This window comes from Bufo bufo, chromosome 1 (assembly GCF_905171765.1).
Source record: "Bufo bufo chromosome 1, aBufBuf1.1, whole genome shotgun sequence".
Taxonomy (NCBI): Eukaryota; Metazoa; Chordata; class Amphibia; order Anura; family Bufonidae; genus Bufo; species Bufo bufo.
This window is the reverse complement of record NC_053389.1, coordinates 397,634,242-397,653,350: the sequence shown is the minus strand read 5'-3', so window position 1 is coordinate 397,653,350 and position 19,109 is coordinate 397,634,242. Positions and strand designations below refer to the sequence as shown.

At 41.0% G+C, this 19,109-nt stretch overlaps 1 protein-coding gene and 1 long non-coding RNA gene across 3 annotated transcripts in view; both read right to left on the bottom strand.

Moving 5' to 3' along the window:
- ARHGAP26 (Rho GTPase activating protein 26) overlaps positions 1 to 19,109 on the bottom strand; it is a 608,947-nt gene that overhangs the window by 235,344 nt on the left and 354,494 nt on the right. For both annotated transcript variants that reach the window (XM_040406016.1, XM_040406026.1), the window contains exon 19: positions 1,780 to 1,918. In XM_040406016.1, the coding sequence (XP_040261950.1) occupies positions 1,780 to 1,918 (139 nt within the window). The remainder of the gene's footprint in view (positions 1 to 1,779; positions 1,919 to 19,109) is intronic.
- On the bottom strand, positions 2,767 to 17,935 carry LOC120977876. The gene is made up of 4 exons (XR_005773989.1): positions 17,756 to 17,935; positions 13,234 to 13,237; positions 5,721 to 5,723; positions 2,767 to 2,799 (listed from the first exon to the last, which is right to left on the bottom strand). It is a non-coding gene; the product is annotated as an uncharacterized LOC120977876 (long non-coding RNA).

Here is a 19,109-nt window from a genome sequence, read left to right as displayed (position 1 = left end):
TCTCTATCTGGATTTTACAGCAGGCAATTTGTTCAAGTCTGTGTCCATCTCAGAAATCTGGGTATAAAATATTCCAATCTATAACCAACAAGGCTATGAATTCAAGACGGCAACAGAACTCTGACTTTTCCAGACCCCACAGGAGACATCTGACTGGCTGGATGCTAGATACCTGAACAGATTCTGAGGGACGTATGGACTTTTATATGTGGAAGAAAAGCCTGATACTGGGGTCTCACTAGTTTGACTGACAGAACATTAACGCCTTAGCGACCAAGCAATTTAATTGTTGCATTTTAAGTGCTACAACACCTTTATATTTTTCTGTCAATGTAGCTGTATGAGGACTTTTTTTGCAGGACCAGTTTTTTTTAATGGCACCATTTTGGGGTCCACATAACTTACAGATTAACTTTTATTAACTCTTTCTGAGGAGGGACTGGAAAAAACAACAATGCTGTCACTCAGTTTTTACATTGTAAATTTCGTGGAGTCCATTTTTTTGTGTAAATAACACTAACTTTATTCTGTGGCTCAGTATGGTTACGTAAATATAGTTAGTTTTTTTACGTTTTACTAATTTTACACCCAAAAAAATGTTTTTGCATCGCGGTATCCTAACTTTTTTAATCTTTTTTTTACGGAGCTGTGTGAAGGATTGATTTTTGCGAGACAACTTGTACTTTTCATTTGTATCATTTTGGGATACATAATTTTTGATCGCTTTTTATTCATTTTTTGTGGTGAAAAAGCAAAAAAAAAGCAATTTGGCTTTTTTTTTTTTTTACTGCATTCACTGTGCTGAATAATTGTATAGTGTGGGTTGCAGTACCATAAAGATGTGCCAAGGCTTGGACATCAGCACCTCACAATCTAATTTTCAGGGGTGACGATTCCTAACAGAGGGAGCTCCTTCCCTCTGAACTGCTTACATGCCACAGTCGCTACTGACCGCGGCATCTATGGGGTTAAACGGCCTGGATTCGCACTTCTGCTGGTTCGAGCCATTAGAGCAGGAGCCCTGCTGTCATGTGACAACCAAGCTCCTGCTCATTGCTGTACGGAAGACCCGTGCATCGCTTAGGCTAGGCCACTGCCTTTTTCTGGTGGCTTAGTCTAAGGCTCGCTAATGACGGCTGAACAAAGGCATATTGGTTTTCACTAAGAGGTCAATGTTATACTATGTTTCTTTTCTTCTTACATTTTGTTGTGGAATATTCATTCCCACTATTGTGTCCTAGCTTGTTTCTGTGGTTCCATTGGAGCTCTTGTTTTTACATCTATCACAATGACAGTTTCTACTTTAGAGGATTCAGCCATTTCATTACCGGAAGATTTTCAGTTTTTGCTTTTCACTTTTCACTCCCTGCTTCCAAGAGCCACAAATACATTTTCTGTTCACATAGCTGTTTGAGGGCTTCTTTTTTGCAGGATAAGCTGCACTTTCTAATGGCACCATTCAATTGTTTCTGGACCTCCGCTGCACATGTATGCTGGGAGCAAAGGATTTCTGCATGAGCTGGCCCTTTAAAAAGCAACAGGAGTAACAGGCACCCCTGGGTTATGTGCTCCAATGACCCTACCCGCCAAGGAGACAGATGAGGACACCGGTGGGCATGGACTACTGACAAGGGAGTAGGAAAATGGTGAGCTATCTGGCAGCTGTGCCCACCAAAACCAGAGGCGCTCCTACAATCGGCATGGACTGCCATAACAGAATATATTACAGATACAAATATACATTCACAATATTTTACATGGGGGCTGTGGCACACCCACCTTTCTCTGTAGAATGTGCTGTGTGGAAAAGCGTTAGGGGTCTCTCACTGCAGGAAGGCGGCTTTGAGTCAGTGCTCCTTTTACGAGACAAATGCAACTGAGAGTTTGTCTGTGGCATCTCTGGCACTGTGGAAAACATCTATAAATAAAATAAGATTCAGGAGGTCAACTGGTTATAAAACAGGGGGCAAAATGGCAGAAAAAGTATCCTCCAGCACACAACTAACAATGAAAACTATTTACATTTTCATTACATAAAATGGTCTAATCATGAAAAGAGTTACTTTTCTATACAAACACATTGTTTCAGTTCCCTTTAATGCAGATGACAATGTAAACCATGTGTCACAGGTACGTGCAGGAACAAAAGGAAAATATACATAAAATAAATTATTACAGTTTAGTCTTTAGGGCCTTTTACACAATGTGTTCGTTCACAAACATAGCCTAGTGCTGTGATGGCTACCCTCCGGAACTCCAGCTGTGGTAAGACTACGACTCCCAAGGTGCACACTTGCTTGGCTGTTCTCAGAACTCCATAGAAATGAATGGAGCATTCTGGGAGTTTCACCTCAGCTGGAGTCCCGGAGGTTAGCCATCACTGGTAGTGTTTGCCCCTTCTTTTATGCTGAAATAAAAATCCCATCCCCCTAGTGTCAATATAGTCTGGATGAGTAAATTCTACCTAATGTATATTACATTAACCCTTTCAGCCTCGGAGAGTTTTCATTTTTGCTTTTTTGTTTTCCACTCCCTGCCTTTCCAGGGCCATAACTTTTTTATTTTTTCATTCACATAGCTGTATGAGGGCTTGTTTTTTGTGGGACAAAGTGCACTTTCTAATTGGGTGAAATTGAAAAAAAACCACAATTCCGCAATAGTTTTATGGGTTTTGTTTTCATGGCCTTCCCTCTATGGAAAAACTGTCCTGTTGCTTTCATTCTACAGGTCAGTACGATTATGGAGATACCACATATGTATATAATTATTTTTTTTGCATTTTAATACAGGGAAAAAATCCTTGAAAAAAAAAAATCTTTTTCTTTTCATCACAATATTCTTTTTTTTTTATATATATATATTTTTTTCAAAGCTTTATTGAAAACGTAAATCAGCAGTACAATTAGTTCCATTTCAATGGGCAGTAGTGGAAATATACAGCCATATACATTGCCAGTGTACCGCTTAGCTATCAATAAAATAACCAAGTTAACAGAATCAACAAAGTTAACATAGTAGATCTCATTTCCAGACATATTGCATATTTGAAGCAAAAATAACAGAGTGCGGGTAAAAGAGAGACAGTATTTCCTGTATCCATTAATGGACCTCGTTGAAATGCCTATAGACGATCCAGGGTTTCCAAAGGGCAGTGAATTTGTCATGGGATCGGTTTTCCCATGCTGACAGCTCTTCAAACCTAAATATGGAATCCACTTTATTAACCCAGTATTCAATAGGTGGAAGATCTGATGAAGCCAAAATCTAGGGATTAAGAGGCGTGCTGCTGATAACAGTTTCTTAAACAGTGGAGTGACACCAGTGGATGTGTGTGGGGGGGGGGGGGGGGGCCTAAGAGAGCAAGTTGAGGAGAAAGTATAATCCTGGACTTGCAGATTGTATTACATTGCTTAAAGATCTCGGACCACCATTTATATAAAGGTGAGCAGGACCACCAGATATGTAGAAATTTGCCACCCTCCTCTCCACACTTCCAGCACGCGTCAGAACCAGAACTGCTATATCTACATGTGATGTCAGGCGTTTTGTACCATCTGGTGAGTACTTTGTAACCATTTTCCTGTATCCCGACACATCGAGAAGAGTAATGAGGCTCTCTAAAGAGTTTCAGTTGGTCCTCCTCAGAGAGTGTAATATCTAGGTCTTTCTCCCAGGCACCAATGAATGCCAGCTTAGGAGGGCATATAGGGAGACTCAATCTTCTATATAACTGAGAGATTAATTTCTTGGGGGGGTGTTTAGTATTAATGAGGCTTTCAAACTAGGTAAGGGGTCTTAGAAGTGCATGGTAGGGGACAAAATTTGTTATGCTAGTTTGTATAAATGAGTAGAGGGAAGGAAATATCTTAGTTTCGGGGAAAAGGGAGGCAAATTGATCTTTATGGATCATGCCACCATTCTCTCCAAAGAGGGAAAGAATCAGAGTTTCAGAGTTGCGAATATAAGTAGGGAGACTTTGTTTCAGCTCTAATGGAGCTAGGTCTATTAAGTCTTTTATTTGTATAAGTGGGGAGGGAAGTGGGATTCCATTATCGGATTTTTGGAATGTATTCCATGCCTCTATAGTGGCAGTTATATTTGGGCTCGTGTTTTTGAATGTAGTATGGTTTTGCTGAGAGTGGATTAATAGAGTTCTAAAAGAGACTTTAGCTATGGCAGCCTCCATACCAGGCCAGGATTTTTATGTAGGGTTCCTGAACCAATCAACAGACCTGGCTAATAGGGTAGCTAGGTTATATAGAGAGGGATTCGGGAGATTGATGCCACCGAAGGTTTTGGGTTTCTGAAGTACAGAAAGACGTATACGGGCTTTCTTGTAACATAGTAACATAGTACATAAGGCCGAAAAAAGACATTTGTCCATCCAGTTCGGCCTGTCATCCTACAAGTTGTGACTCCATATAAAGGATCGAATTTCCTTGTCAAAGGATTGAAAGAAGGTTTTGGGAATAGGGAGGGGGAGGACTTGTTGTAAGTAATTTAGCTTAGGGAGGACTAGTGAAGTAAATATATTTTTTCGGCCAAACCAGGATAGTGTATGAAGGTGAAGGTTCCTTAATTGTTCGTGCATATTTTGTAGCAGTGGGGCAAAATTTAGTTGGAATAATTTGGAAATATCAGTGCTAATTTTTACTCCTAGATAAGTTATGTAAGGGGTGTCCCAGTTAAACGGAGATTGGGCTGCTAGATCAATTTTAGTACGGGTATTTAGGCCTATGCTCAGAATATGTGATTTTTTCATATTAATTTTAATGTTAGAAAGGGGACTAATTTTTTCTAAAGTCTCGTATATTAGTGGGAGGGATGTTTTTGGGTTGGAGGTAAGGAGAAGAAGGTCATCCGCAAATGCTGCGACCTTATGTTCATGGCTACCAAGTTTAATGCCTTTATTTTGTAGTTTTGGCGGAAGGATTGTAGGAGTGGTTCCATAGTTAAAACGAAGACTAGGGGAGACAGTGGGCATCCCTGGCGTGTGCCATTTCTAATGGAAAAGGAAGGGGAGGTAGTTTCGTTCACCAGCACCGATGCCGAAGCATTGGAATACATGGAGAAGACCGCTTCTATAAAAGATGTTGGCATTCCAAATTTGATCAAGGTAAGGCGCAGGAAGTCCCAACTAATCCTGTCAAAAGCCTTTTCGTCATCACAATATTCTGACCCTATAACTTTTTAGTAGTTATGTGTAGAGAGCTGTGTGAGGACTCATTTTTTCCGTGGCCATCTGTCCTTTTTTTTTATTGTTCACATATTGTTTACATTGTGTTTAACTTTTAAAAACATTTCCTTTCTACACTATAACAAACAATAATTATATTGCTTCTCCAATGCAGTAGCATTGGAGTGTATGAGAAATACACTATGGGGGTCATTTATGAATAGATATATACCAATTTTTGTTGTATATCTGTTGCAGATTCAATGGCAAAGGGGAATTGCGGCCGAATCTGCGACTTCTTCCCCATTAATGCAACGTACGCCAGTTCTAAAAAAGGATGCATTGTGTGGACAAGGAAGGGGGAGTGGCAGGCCATCTCATTTATCATTTTCTACGACTGTTTTAAGCGTAGAAAATTATCTAAATCCACGCCAGCACAGGAGTCAGTGTAGATTTAGGCTGGCGGTGGACGCGCCTAAGTTATGTAGAGGCTGGCGAATAACAGGCACATCAAGCACCAGTTCAGGGTTACGTCTAAAATGACGGTCTTAATATATGACCCCACAATCAGGGGCTCCATAGGAACTAATGTGCAGCAGCTTCTGTTCATTTAGGAGGACAGAAGCTGCTGCACACTACTTTTGGCCACAACAATCTGCGAAAAGGGAAGGCCGGAGCACACCTGGAAGCTCGCTTCTAGGTTTTTGCACGTTTGACTATGACATCTGAAGGGTTAAATTATCGTATTACCGCCGTTCATGGACATTAGTCCCCTGTGCCTGCTGTTTAAAACAGTGGGCACCCGTCAGGAAGGGGTTGTCAAGTCTTTAATAAATGATGGCCTATACTCAAAGTTACAAGCTCCCTCCACTACAAGGCTCATGGTGCTGTGTAGTTCTGGTGCTGACTTCTGGCACGTAGCTACACCCAAACAGTAAAACCTGGACAAACCCTTTAAGTTTTAATTAGGAACTCGGGGAAAACCGTTCAAGCACCCGCTTACAGCTGCCGTCTGAATCTATAATTGTCTTAGCAATGTTCACAAAAATGTTCCCTTGTGTGTATTCCAAAAAAGTGCAGTCCTTTGGCTTTTAAAACCTCTGAGTTATTTAATATTAGTGCCATATTAGGTAAAAGTAAATCTGTCTGTTTTTATGACATACTTTTGTGTAAGGAAAATAATCTCTACATCTAGGGAATCAACAAAAAAAGGTTATGCAATTTGTTGGCGGGAAAATATATTTCTAAGGAGAAAGGTAAACAGATGACAAATACTACATACAGTTGCAAGAAAAAGTATGTGAACACTTTGGAATGATATGGATTTCTGCACATATTGGTCATAGATGAAGATCAGATCACATTTTAAGTCACAACAATAGACAATCACAGTCTGCTTAAACTAATAACACACAAAGAATGAAATGTTACCATGTTTTTATTGAACACACCATGTAAACATTCACAGTGCAGGTGGAAAAAGTATGTGAACCCTTTAATTTAATAACTGGTTGTACCTCCTTTGGCAGCAATAACTTCAACCAAATGTTTCCTGTAGTTGCATTTCAGACGTGCACAACGGTCAGGAGTAATTCTTGACCATCCTCTTTACAGAACTGTTTCAGTTCAGCAATATTCTTGGGATGTCTGGTGTGAATCGCTTTCTTGAGGTCATTCCACAGCATCTCAATAGGGTTGAGGTCAGGACTCTGGGCCACTCCAGAAGGCGTATTTTCTTCTGTTTAAGCTATTCTGTTGTTGATTTACTTCTATGCTTTGGGTTGTTGTCCTGTTGCAACAACCATCTTCTGTTGAGCTTCAGCTGGTGGAAAGGTGGCCTTAAGTTCTCCTGCAAAATGTCTTGATAAACTTGGGAATTCATTTTTCCTTCGATGATAGCAATCCGTCCAGGCCCTGACGCAGCAAAGCAGCCCAAAGCCATGATGCCCCCACCACCATACAGTTGGGATGAGGTTTTGATGTTGGCGTGCTGTGCCTCTATTTCTCCACACATAGTGTTGTGTGTTTCTTCCAAACAACTCAACTTTGGTTTCATCTGTCCACAGAATATTTTGCCAGTACTGCTGTGGAACATCCAGGTGCTCTTGTGCAAACTGTAAACGTGCAGCAATGTTTTTTTTGGACAGCAGTGGCTTCCTCTGTGGTATCCTCCCATGAAATCCATTCTTGTTTAGTGTTTTACGTATCGTAGATTCGCTAACAGGGATGTTAGCATATGCCAGAGACTTTTGTAAGTCTTTAGCTGACACTCTAGGATTCTTCTTCACCTCATTGAGCAGTCTGCGCTGTGCTCTTGCAGTCATCTTTACAGGACAGCCACTCCTAGAGTAGCAGCAGTGCTGAACATTTTCCATTTATAGACAATTTGTCTTACCGTGGACTGATGAACAGCAAGGGTACTTTTATAGCCTTTTCCAGCTTTATGCAAGTCAACAATTCTTAATCGTAGGTCTTCTGAGAGCTCTTTTGTGCGAGGCATCATTCAAATCAGGCAATGCTTCTTGTGAAAAGCAAACCCAGAACTGGTGTGTGTTTTTTATAGGGCAGGGCAGCTGTAACCAAAACCTCCAATCTCATCTCATTGATTAGACTCCAGTTGGCTGACACCTCACTCCAATTAGCTCTTGGAGATGTCATTAGTCTAGGGGTTCACATACTTTTTCCAACTGCACTGTGAGTGTTTACATGGTGTGTTCATTAAAAACATGGTAACATTTAATTCTGTGTGTGTTATTAGTTTAAGCAGACTGTGATTGTCTATTGTTGTGACTTAGATGAAGATCAGATTACATTTTATGACCAATTTGTGCAGAAATCCATATCATTCCAAAGGGTTCACATACTTTTTCTTGCAACTGAATATATCAGCTGCATTATTCTGTGCAGTAAACGACAAATCAGCAGCCCTCTATCTGCTCCATTGTTAGCACAGAAGTACCGTATATGCACTAAGAAGACCTTAAAGGGGTCATCTAAGATCTATAATGCCCAGGCACCTCACAAAGATTCTACTCACATCGCTCCCCGGCAGCCGCGTCGCTTCTGATGTGGGCACGGCCGCCAGTGCATCTTCCCGTCGTGCGGATGAAAACATCCCGCATTGGGGGGTGAAAGTAGCCAATAGCAAGCCGCGATGGGAACAAGCTCCACTAGGCTCACCCGTGATGCTAGGGAGGCCCGTTTACATCGTGGTTCCCCAACCAAGCCTCCCCCCCCCCCCCTTGTCGCTGGGGGAAAGAGCTAACCTGACCAGTGCCTCACCTAAATGATCTCAAAGAAGCTGCAGGGACTACCTCTAGGTTACAATTAGCACAATATAATTACAGGAGATCATAGTATAAGCTATGCTATATACACTGATGAAATGTTTAAATCCATGGTCTAGCTACCATTTAAGCAAAAGTAACAGAGCCGTAATAGAGGACACAATATACTTAAATATATGACAACTGTATTTAGGTAACTCACTATTTATCAAGTCCAAAGTCTTTTACCCATTACTGTTCTGTAATCCCCTCAAACATGTTTTATATAAGATATTCTTAAACAGCTGAAAAGTTTTTTCTGGTCCGTTTATATTGATGGCCTAGCTTCAGTATAGGCCATCAATATCTAAATGGCAGGGGTGGGGGTGTTGCAGGATAAGCAATCAATAAAAAACTACCAGAACATCACTTTAAAATCACATAACACGATGCAATAAAAAAAAAAATATGCCACTCCATTAAAAATGGCTGGACAATTAATTAACTCACTGAACCACCAAAAATCTAAATTTCACTATAAACAGATCTATGCACAAGTCAGATGTTAATTTAATTTGAGAGCAATGATAATCAATTTAATTACAGCAAAATATGCACATCTCTGATGACTGAGGCACTTCAGCTTTTAACTGTGATTGAGATATAGGTCAGCTGATATTGGATAGCTCGGTCATTGTGTATACCGCTGACAATCTGCAGATTCAATCAGCACAGACCCAGTGTACTTTGTGCATGATAATCCACATGGCTTCTGCTTGGCGATCTCATAAGCACCTAAAGCAATATGCTTAAGTCTTGATTATCACAGTGGCACCAAGGAATCAAAGCTGTGAAAATACACAATGAATCAGCAACTTTACACCTCATGGTCGAGTCTACATACAGATATGTCTTCCAGTACACGAAATTATTCAAAATCTAAAGTTTTTTTTAATTTTATGTGTCCATAATAATGTCTATGTCCCAGACTAACTTCCCTAAGCAGAAGGGAAATAGAAGTATACAGTCGTGGCCAAAAGTTTTGAGAATGACACAAATATTAGTTTTCACAAAGTTTGCTGCTAAACTGCTTTTAGATCTTTGTTTCAGTTGTTTCTGTGATGTAGTGAAATATAATTACACGCACTTCATACGTTGCAAAGGCTTTTATCGACAATTACATGACATTTATGGAAAGAGTCAGTATTTGCAGTGTTAGCCCTTCTTTTTCAGGACCTCTGCAATTCGACTGGGCATGCTCTCAATCAACTTCTGGGCCAATTCCTGACTGATAGCAAGATGATTTGTCCACCCGCCTCTTGAGGATTGACCACAAGTTCTCAATGGGATTAAGATCTGGGGAGTTTCTAGGCCATGGACCCAAAATGTTAACGTTTTGGTCCCCGAGCCACTTAGTTATCACTTTTGCCTTATGGCACGGTGCTCCATCGTGCTGGAAAATGCATTGTTCTTCACCAAACTGTTGTTGGATTGTTGGAAGAAGTTGCTGTTGGAGGGTGTTTTGGTAGCATTCTTTATTCATGGCTGCATTTTTGGGCAAAATTGTGAGTGAGCCCACTCCCTGGGATGAGAAGCAACCCCACACATGAATGGTCTCAGGATGCTTTACTGTTGGCATGACACAGGACTGATGGTAGCGCTCACCTTTTCTTCTCCGGACAAGCCTTTTTCCAGATGCCCCAAACAATCGGAAAGAGGCTTCATCGGAGAATATGACTTTGCCCCAGTCCTCAGCAGTCCATTCTCCATACTTTCTGCAGAAGATCAATCTGTCCCTGATGTTTTTTTGGAGAGATGTGGCTTCTTTGCTGCCCTTCTTGACACCAGGTCATCTTCCAAAAGTCTTCGCCTCACTGTGCATGCAGATGCGCTCACACCTGCCTGCTGCCATTCCTGAGCAAGCTCTGCACTGGTGGCACTCCGATCCCGCAGCTGAATCCTCTTTAGGAGACAATCCTGGCGCTTGCTGGACTTTCTTGGACGCCGTGAAGCCTTCTTAACAAGAATTGAACCTCTTTCCTTGAAGTTCTTGATGATCCTATAAATTGTTGATTGAGGTGCAATCTTAGTAGCCACAATATCCTTGCCTGTGAAGCCATTTTCATGCAATGCAATGATGGCTGCACGCATTTCTTTGCAGGTCACCATGGTTAACAATGGAAGAACAATGATTTCAAGCATCACCCTCCTTTTAACATGTCAAGTATGCCATTTTAACCCAATCAGCCTGACAATGATCTCCAGCCTTGTGCTCGTCAACATTCTCACCTGAGTTAACAAGACGATTACTGAAATCGTCCTTTAATGACAGCAATGAAATGCAGTGGAAAGTTTTTTTTGGGATTAAGTTAATTTTCATGGCAAAGAAGGACTATGCAATTCATCTGATCACTCTTCATAACATTCTGGAGTATATGCAAATTGCCATTATAAAAACTTAAGCAGCAACTTTTCCAATTTCCAAAATTTATGTAATTCTCAAAACTTTTGGCCACGACTGTAGTTCAAATACAGCTTCTTCACCATGGAATTGATTTTTTGGTTTAATTTCATGATAATATACATTTTTAATTTAACTGGCTGAGCAGGCATCTTCTGGCATGTCAAGTGGAAACTGGAGCAGTGTCAATTGTCAGCAGTTGGGGATCAATGTGGGTGAGTACCAACTATGAGATATAGATTGTTTATTACATTCTTCTAAACTCTCTGCATATTGCTCCAGTCCCAACATGGTCAATAATGGAGGGAATTGTGACCAGACATTGTGAAGAATAAACCTGTGCACAGCACTGCACATGCCCCAGTTTCCAACGCTGCGTGCATTGTTATTCAATGGAAGACACAGATGTACAGGTCTGGTTACTTATTTTTCACTTTTTTGGACTTTGCTCTTGCGTAATCCAGGTTTATTGTCCGTACCGCCATTAAGTGAGGCACAGGTAAGAGCAGAAATTTTTCCTCATTTGTGTTCATACTTTGCTGGTACTGTAGCATGTTGCAGTTTTCTGCACGAGATCCCTCACAGAAAAAAACATGCATAATCAGCATTGTGTGCAGGTAGATTTAAACTTTCGATATGCTGAAAAAGAAATGTAGGACTTGATAGAAATGTGTTCTAAATGTACATCTATATGTATTTTCAGCACATGATCCCAGCAGGGAATGTTCTAGATCTTCCTAATGGAAGATAAATAGAGGTAAAGTGAGGAAAGCATATTTTACAGGACTCTGCTTCTGTTCAGGGATTCTGGGAAAGAAGGAGGATAATAAATCTAAACTTTGACAAGTTATATTCTGAAGAGAAAGAGTGTTGCATCGTTGATATCAAGTAAATCAATATAGATAACTTTGTGATGCAACCTTCACAAAAACCATCCACTCTCCACTAACAGGATACCTTCACATTTAACTAACACAAAATAGATGTTAGGCACAAACTAAGTGGAAGAAAAACACAAACACAAAAATTATCAACAGATTACCAAATAATGGACAGTGCTTGATATCTCTGTATACTTGGAATATTTTAGGCCCTTAAAGCAACTGTCACCAGGATCAATCCTATTAAACCAGACATTGTCACGGCCTATGGTGTGCGCTGTGACGCTGTTGCTACACTTGCGGTTGCCCGCGGCAACGTGTTGCTGTGTGTGCATGCGGTGGCAGTGTCTCGGCCTTCTGGGTGATTGCCGTGACATGGTTGCCACGCATGTTGTTGCCTGCGGCAACGTGTAGCTTCCTATGCTTGTGTGTGCACTTCCCTTTTTAGTGGCTTCCTTCCCTTGTCTGGTGCTGGAAGGGTTAACTCCCTTCCTAGTGTTTTGTTAACACTGGGTTTATGTGTGTGTGGGTGTGGCTGCTTGGGCTATTTAGCCTCTGCTGGATGCCTGAAGCTGGGGGGTACTCCAGCCATGGTGTATGCTGGAGCTATCCTCCTGGTCTTCATATGCCATCTCTCCAGTGAGGGCCACCCTTGTGGTCATAGAAGATAGAAGATGTTTTTATGGTGTCTCACGTTTATTGCAGCTATGGATGTCCTGGGTTCCTGTGTGGTTTGGGGTGTGTGCTGTGTCCTTTTAATGTTGGTGTGGACAGCAGCACTAGTGCACGGGTTCCAGTCAGTTTGTCTGTGGCAGGTAAGTGTGTTACTGGTTTCACCTACCTGCCATCTCCTTATAGCTGTATGTGTTCCCCTCTCCTTGCAGGCTGGCCTCAGATAGAGACTCCTGTTCCTCCATGACTGGGATGAACAGGTTGTCTCTCCCCTGCTCCTAAGTGAGGGATTACCAGGGCAACTTAGGGTTTCTAGGAATCCTGAGTATGAGTCGTCCTACCATCGGGGTCCGTTCATACAGTGAGGAGTCAGGGAGAGGATTAGGGACGCGGTAGGAGGTGACCTGCTCCCATATTACTCCTTTTGTCCAGGCTGATCCCCTTTACCCTCTGACACCGCACGGTGGGGGGTTTCCCCCACTCCCCATCGTGACAGACATACTGCCTGGTAGGGCTCATCATGCTGATTAAAACAATACCGTTCTTTTGTCTGTGTGCTAAACAGCTGCAGAGAAATCAGCGTTTTTATTCATATGCAAATGAACAATTCGAGCACTCATAGGTGGGGCTCTGCTCAGAGCACTGCTCTGTAACACCCCCTGGGCTATGCAAAGTCCCCCCTCCCCTTGATTGACAGGGCTAGACATGCTGAAGGCAGAGATGTGTCCTAGAGCTATGTATTAGCAATATCATATATTCCATACAGTTTATCTTCACCACACTGATCTGATCAGAAAGCAAATCTACATATTAATGTATGATTATACAGATACCTGTAATATGTAATAGATATACATAGCTTTTCTATAGCTCAGTGGTATAATGATCTTTCCTGTATGTAGATATCCTTGGTTCAAGTCCTAAGCGATGCATGTTTTTATTTTCTATAATTTGTTTTTCGTTTTATTACTTTTACACCAGATATTTGTGTTTATTTATCTTGCATTCTTCATATCCTAGGAGCAGTAAGATTGTAGCTTCTATTGGTAACATTTTGGGGTACATATGACACTTTTCGTTTTCTATTCCATTTTATGATAACTTTATTTTATGAGTTGATACAATTATAAAAATACCACATGCATGTGGAATTTTTTTATGTTTTACTGCTTTTGAATCATGAAGTCACTGTATTTTTTTATTTTTATTATTTTATCCATGTGTGGTGTGAATTTTCTGGACTTGTAGAAAGTGGGAGGCTCTCTGTATACACACACATGTGCAGATCAAATGGTCTCTATTTTTTCATTTAGGCAGTTGTATGAGGGCTTACAGACACAACAATACCAATTTTTCTTTTTTCAAATAATAAAAGGACTGAACAAGTGCATAATTTTTTTTTTTTACTTAGAATCTCACTTGTAAAATACATACCCCACTACTTCTGTATTGTAGTGCATTATACCTCTCAGTACTATAGCGACAGGGTCTAATTGGGTTCCATACCACCAAGATCCTGCAAAAGCATTGCGGGGGGCCCAATCGGTTAATAAAGCGTGTTTCCTCTCTGCAAAACGGCAAGGAACAGAGGTAGCTTCCAGCTCTGCTGTTGCACCATTACAGCCAGCTACCAAAACAGATTACACAGACTTAGTCTCTGAGCTTGCAGAATACCGTATGCTAAGGTTTTTTTTTTTTGTTGAATTTCTTTACATCACTTCTTACAGAATGCTATAAAATACTGTTTATTTAGTAATAGTTACCTATTAGAACATTATTCTATAATTTTATTGGGACTCTATCAGCAGATTCCTTCCCTGAGGCTGATACCAGCACAGGTAAGGAACACTATGCCGACACTGCGCATCGCGAGATTACGGCGATCTGACTTCGTGAGCAAGAAGGAGATTTGTGGATACAGGCAATGCTGGGCTCCTTCACAGGGGGGGCGTGGATGGGCTCCAGAACGGTTAGTGCAGCCCCTTGGGCTCCTTACCAGGGTCATTTACATACATATAAAATCATTTTTTACACTCAATAAAACCACTCAGAGATATGGGACAGGTATATTGCGGACATGCTAGTGGCGATCTAGCCATGCATGTCCGCATCTCTATAGGGTAAAAAGAGGTGACAGAATCCCTTTAACCCCTTAAGGACACAGCCTTTTTACACCTTAGGACCAGGCCATTTTTTGCAAATCTGACCAGAGTCCCTTTAAGTGCTAATAACTTTAAAACGCTTTGACTTATCCAGGCCGTTCTGAGATTGTTTTTTTCGTCACATATTGTACTTCATGACACTGGTAAAATGAAGTAAAAAAAAAAATTTTTTTTTTGCACCAAAAAATACCTAATTTAACAAAAATTTGGAAAAATTTGCAAATTTCAAAGTTTCAGTTTCTCTACTTCTGTAATACATAGTAATACCCCCAAAAATTGTGATGACTTTACATTCCCCATATGTCTAGTTCATGTTTGAATTGTTTTGGGAATGATATTTTATTTTTTGGGGATGTTACAATCCTTAGAAGTTTAGAAGCAAAAAACTCAATTTTTAGGGACCAGTTCAGGTCTCAAGTCACTTTGCGAGGCTTACATAATAGAAACCACCCAAAAATGACCCCATCTAAGAAACTACACCCCTCAAGGTATTCAAAACTGATTTTACAAACTTCGTTAACCCTTTAGGTGTTGCACAAGAGTTATTGGCAAATGGTGATGAAATTTGAGAATTTCATTTTTTTGCTTATTTTCCATTTTAACCCATTTTTTCCACTAACAAAGCAAGGGTTAACAGCCAAACAAGACTGTATCTTTATTGCCCTGACTCTGCCGTTTACATAAACACCCAATATGTGGCTGTAAACTACTGTACGGCCACACAGCGGGGCGTAGATTGAAAGGTGCGCCGTTTGGTTTTTGGAAGACAGATTTTGCTGGACTGGTTTATTTACACCATGTCCCATTTGAAGCCCCCCTGATGCACCCCTAGAGTAGAAACTCCATAAAAGTGACCCCATCTAAGAAACTACACCCCTCAAGGTATTCAAAACTGATTTTACAAACTTTTTTAACCCTTTAGGTGTTGCACAAGATTTAATGGAAAATAGAGATACAATTTCAAAATTTCACTTTTTTGGCAGATTTTCCATTTTAATATTTTTTTTCCAGTTACAAAGCAAGGGTTAACAGCCAAACAAAACTCATTATTTATGGCCCTGATTCTGTAGTTTACAGAAACACCCCATATGTGGTCGTAAACTGCTGTACGGGCACACGGCAGGGCGCAGAAGGAAAGGAATGCCATACGGTTTTTGGAAGGCAGATTTTGCTGGACTGTTTTTTTTTGACACCATGTCCCATTTGAAGCCCCCCTGATGCACCCCTAGAGTAGAAACTCCAAAAAAGTGACCCCATTGTAGAAACTACGGGATAGGGTGGCAGTATTGTTGGTACTAGTTTAGGGTACATATGATTTTTGGTTGCTCTATATTACACTTTTTGTGAGGCAAGGTAACAAAAAATAGCTTTTTTGGCACTGTTTTGTTTTTTTTGTTATTTACAACATTCATCTGACAGGTTAGATCATGTGGTAATTTTATAGAGCAGGTTGTCACGGACGCAGCGATACCTAATATGTATGTTTTTTTTTTTTTTATGTAAGTTTTACACAATGATTTCATTTTGAAAACAAAAAATGTTTTAGTGTCTCCATAGTCTAAGAGCCATAGTTTTTTCAGTTTTTGGGCGATTATCTTAAGTAGGGTCTCATTTTTTGCGGGATGAGATGACGGTTTGATTGGCACTATTTTGGGGTGCATATGACTTTTTGATCACTTGCTATTACACTTTTTGTGACGTAAGATGACAAAAAAATTGCTTTTTTTACACCGTTTTTATTTGTAATTTTTTACGGTGGTCATCTGAGGGGTTAGATCATGTGATATTTTTATAGAGCCGGTCGATACGGACGCGGCGATACCTAATATGTATACTTTTTTTTAATTTATGTAAGTTTTACACAAGGATTTCATTTTTGAAACAAAAAAAATCACGTTTTAGTGTTTCCATAGTCTAAGAGCCATAGTTTTTTCAGTTTTGGGGAGATTATCTTGGGTAGGGTATGATTTTTGTGGTATGAGATGACGGCTTGATTGTTACAATTTTGGCGTACATGCGACTTTTTTGATCACTTTTATTACCTTTTTTTGGGAAGTAAGGTGGGCAAAATTTCAATTTCATCATAGTTTTTTATTTTTTATTTTTATGGCGTTCACCGTTCGGGTAAAGTAACATGACCGTTTTATAGATCAGGTCGTTACGGACGCGGCGATACCAAACATGTGTAGGGAATTTTATTTTTTTCATTTTTAATCAGTGATAAATGTGTTTTTTGATTTTTACTTTTTTTTTCACTTTTTTTAACTTTTTTTTTACCCAGACCCACTTGGTTCTTGAAGATCCAGTGGGTCTGATGTCTGTATAATACAGTACAGTACAATATATATTGTTCTGTACTGTATTTTACTTACACTGAACAGATCTATGCTTTTAGCACAGATCTGTTCAGCACCATGGACAGCAGCACGCCTGAGCAGGCGTCCTGTTGCCATGTGAACCTTCCCCGTCTGCTCAGAACTTCGCAGACGGGGAAGGGTAAGGAGGGGCTCTCTGGGGGCTCTCTCCCTCTCCATCGGGGGGCTGCAAAGGCACTGCAGCCCCCCGATGGGAGAGGGAGGGAGCTCCCTCTTACTGTTAACTTTTTTCCATACAGCGGTCCGTACGGACCGCTGTATGGAAAGGGTTAAACGGCTGACATTGCATCGCAGATGTCAGCCGTTTATACCAGGGTGCCAGCAATGTGCTGGCACCCTGGTATACCCACTAGAAGCCAACGATTATACAAGGGGAGGCGGGCGGGGGATCGCGATCCCGCCTGCCGCACCGCCCCCACCGCCCGCAACCCTCCCCCTGCACCTCCCACGGGGCCAAAATCACTCAGGGGTGCAGGAGGGGGGGGGGGGATACAGATATAATTTGGACATTATAAAGTTTCTGATCCTCGCGGTCAGGAACCGCGGGGATCAGAAACTGCAAAAAGCGCATCAAACCGCAGGTCTGAATTGACCTGCGGTTTGTTGCGATCGCCGACATGGGGGGGTCGATCGGAACAACACATGACGTACAGGTACGTCATGTGTCCTTAAGTACCAGGACATCATGACGTACCGGTACGTCATGTGTCCTTAAGAGGTTAAATTCTACAGACACCTTTGACATGGAAAAGGGCTTTTCACATACACCACTCACAAAAACGTTTGGGATATTTGGTTTGTGGGTGAAATTTCAGGATGAACCTAAAATGCACTTTAACCTTTACAGGAGAACTTAATGTGACCTCCTCTGAACTTTTGAATGCACATGCCCAACTGTTCAATGTTTTAGTACTTTTTACACAACTTGTTGTTCTCCAACAAGAAGCTTAACTGCAAAATTCACAACAGGTGTTTGATCCATGAATTTTGCTGGTTCAATTAGAATTAGTATTTAAACAGTCCTCCTCATCATGCTGTTCACATTTTGATATCACAAGACCAAGACCTAACAATTGATCAACAGGAGTAGTCTATGCTGATATTACTGTTTCACTAACTCTCATATCAGAACAACTTCATTTCTGTAATTATTTTTCTTTCTACATCATGTGTGATCTCCCATTTGTACTGACAGCCACTCCCCTAAAGAGTTTGTTGTGGGTGTCCTGCATTCTTTCTACAGTTGTACATACAGATTTAGCAGGGTTAACACACAAACTATTAACTCAAATTTCTTAACTCATCGTGTTATCTTGAAACAAAAGCCATTGAAAAGCAATTGAAGGTGTTTGCTTAACGTATTTAGTTTAGATAACACGTCTCAAAGCGTGTGTGTTAACTCTACTACATCTGTAGTCTATGTGAATCCCCCCCCCCCCCCCCCCCACAAAACTGCCTGGTGTATGCGTTTACTCCCTATCTACAGCCTATGAGAGCTGCCCTCCTTGGATTGTCTGCTCCTTCTCCATACATCTGCCATATACAACCTCCTGCTTATTTTGGTAACCCTGAGAGAAGGGATGGGGAGAGCACCAAGAGCCCCTCTGATGATTTTAAAGGGATTGTCTTATCTCACCGTTACCAATGCTAAGGACTCTTTCACACGGGTGTCGCATGTGAGGGCCGGATAGGATGCGGGTGCGTCGCAGGAAAATGTGAAATTTTTCTGTGCGAGTGCAAAGCATTTTAATGCGTTTTGCACGCGCGTTAGGAAAAATCTGCATGTTTGGTACCCAGACCCGAACCCAGACTTCTTCACAGAAGTTCGGGTTTGGGATCGGTGTTTAGATTTTTATTATTTTCCCTTATAACATGGTTATAAGTGAAAATAATAGCATTCATAATACAGAATGCAAAGTAAATTTGCGATGGAAGGGTTAATAAAATAATAATTTAACTCACCTCATCCACTTGGCTCCGCGCTCATCACATGGTCCATCACCATGGTCATGGACTATGTGATGAGCGCAGGGACATCACCAAAGGTCCTTTTCTCCCAGGTTCTCCAAGAAGAAGAAAGAGGAGAAGTCGGGCTGCGCGAACAAGTGGATGAGGT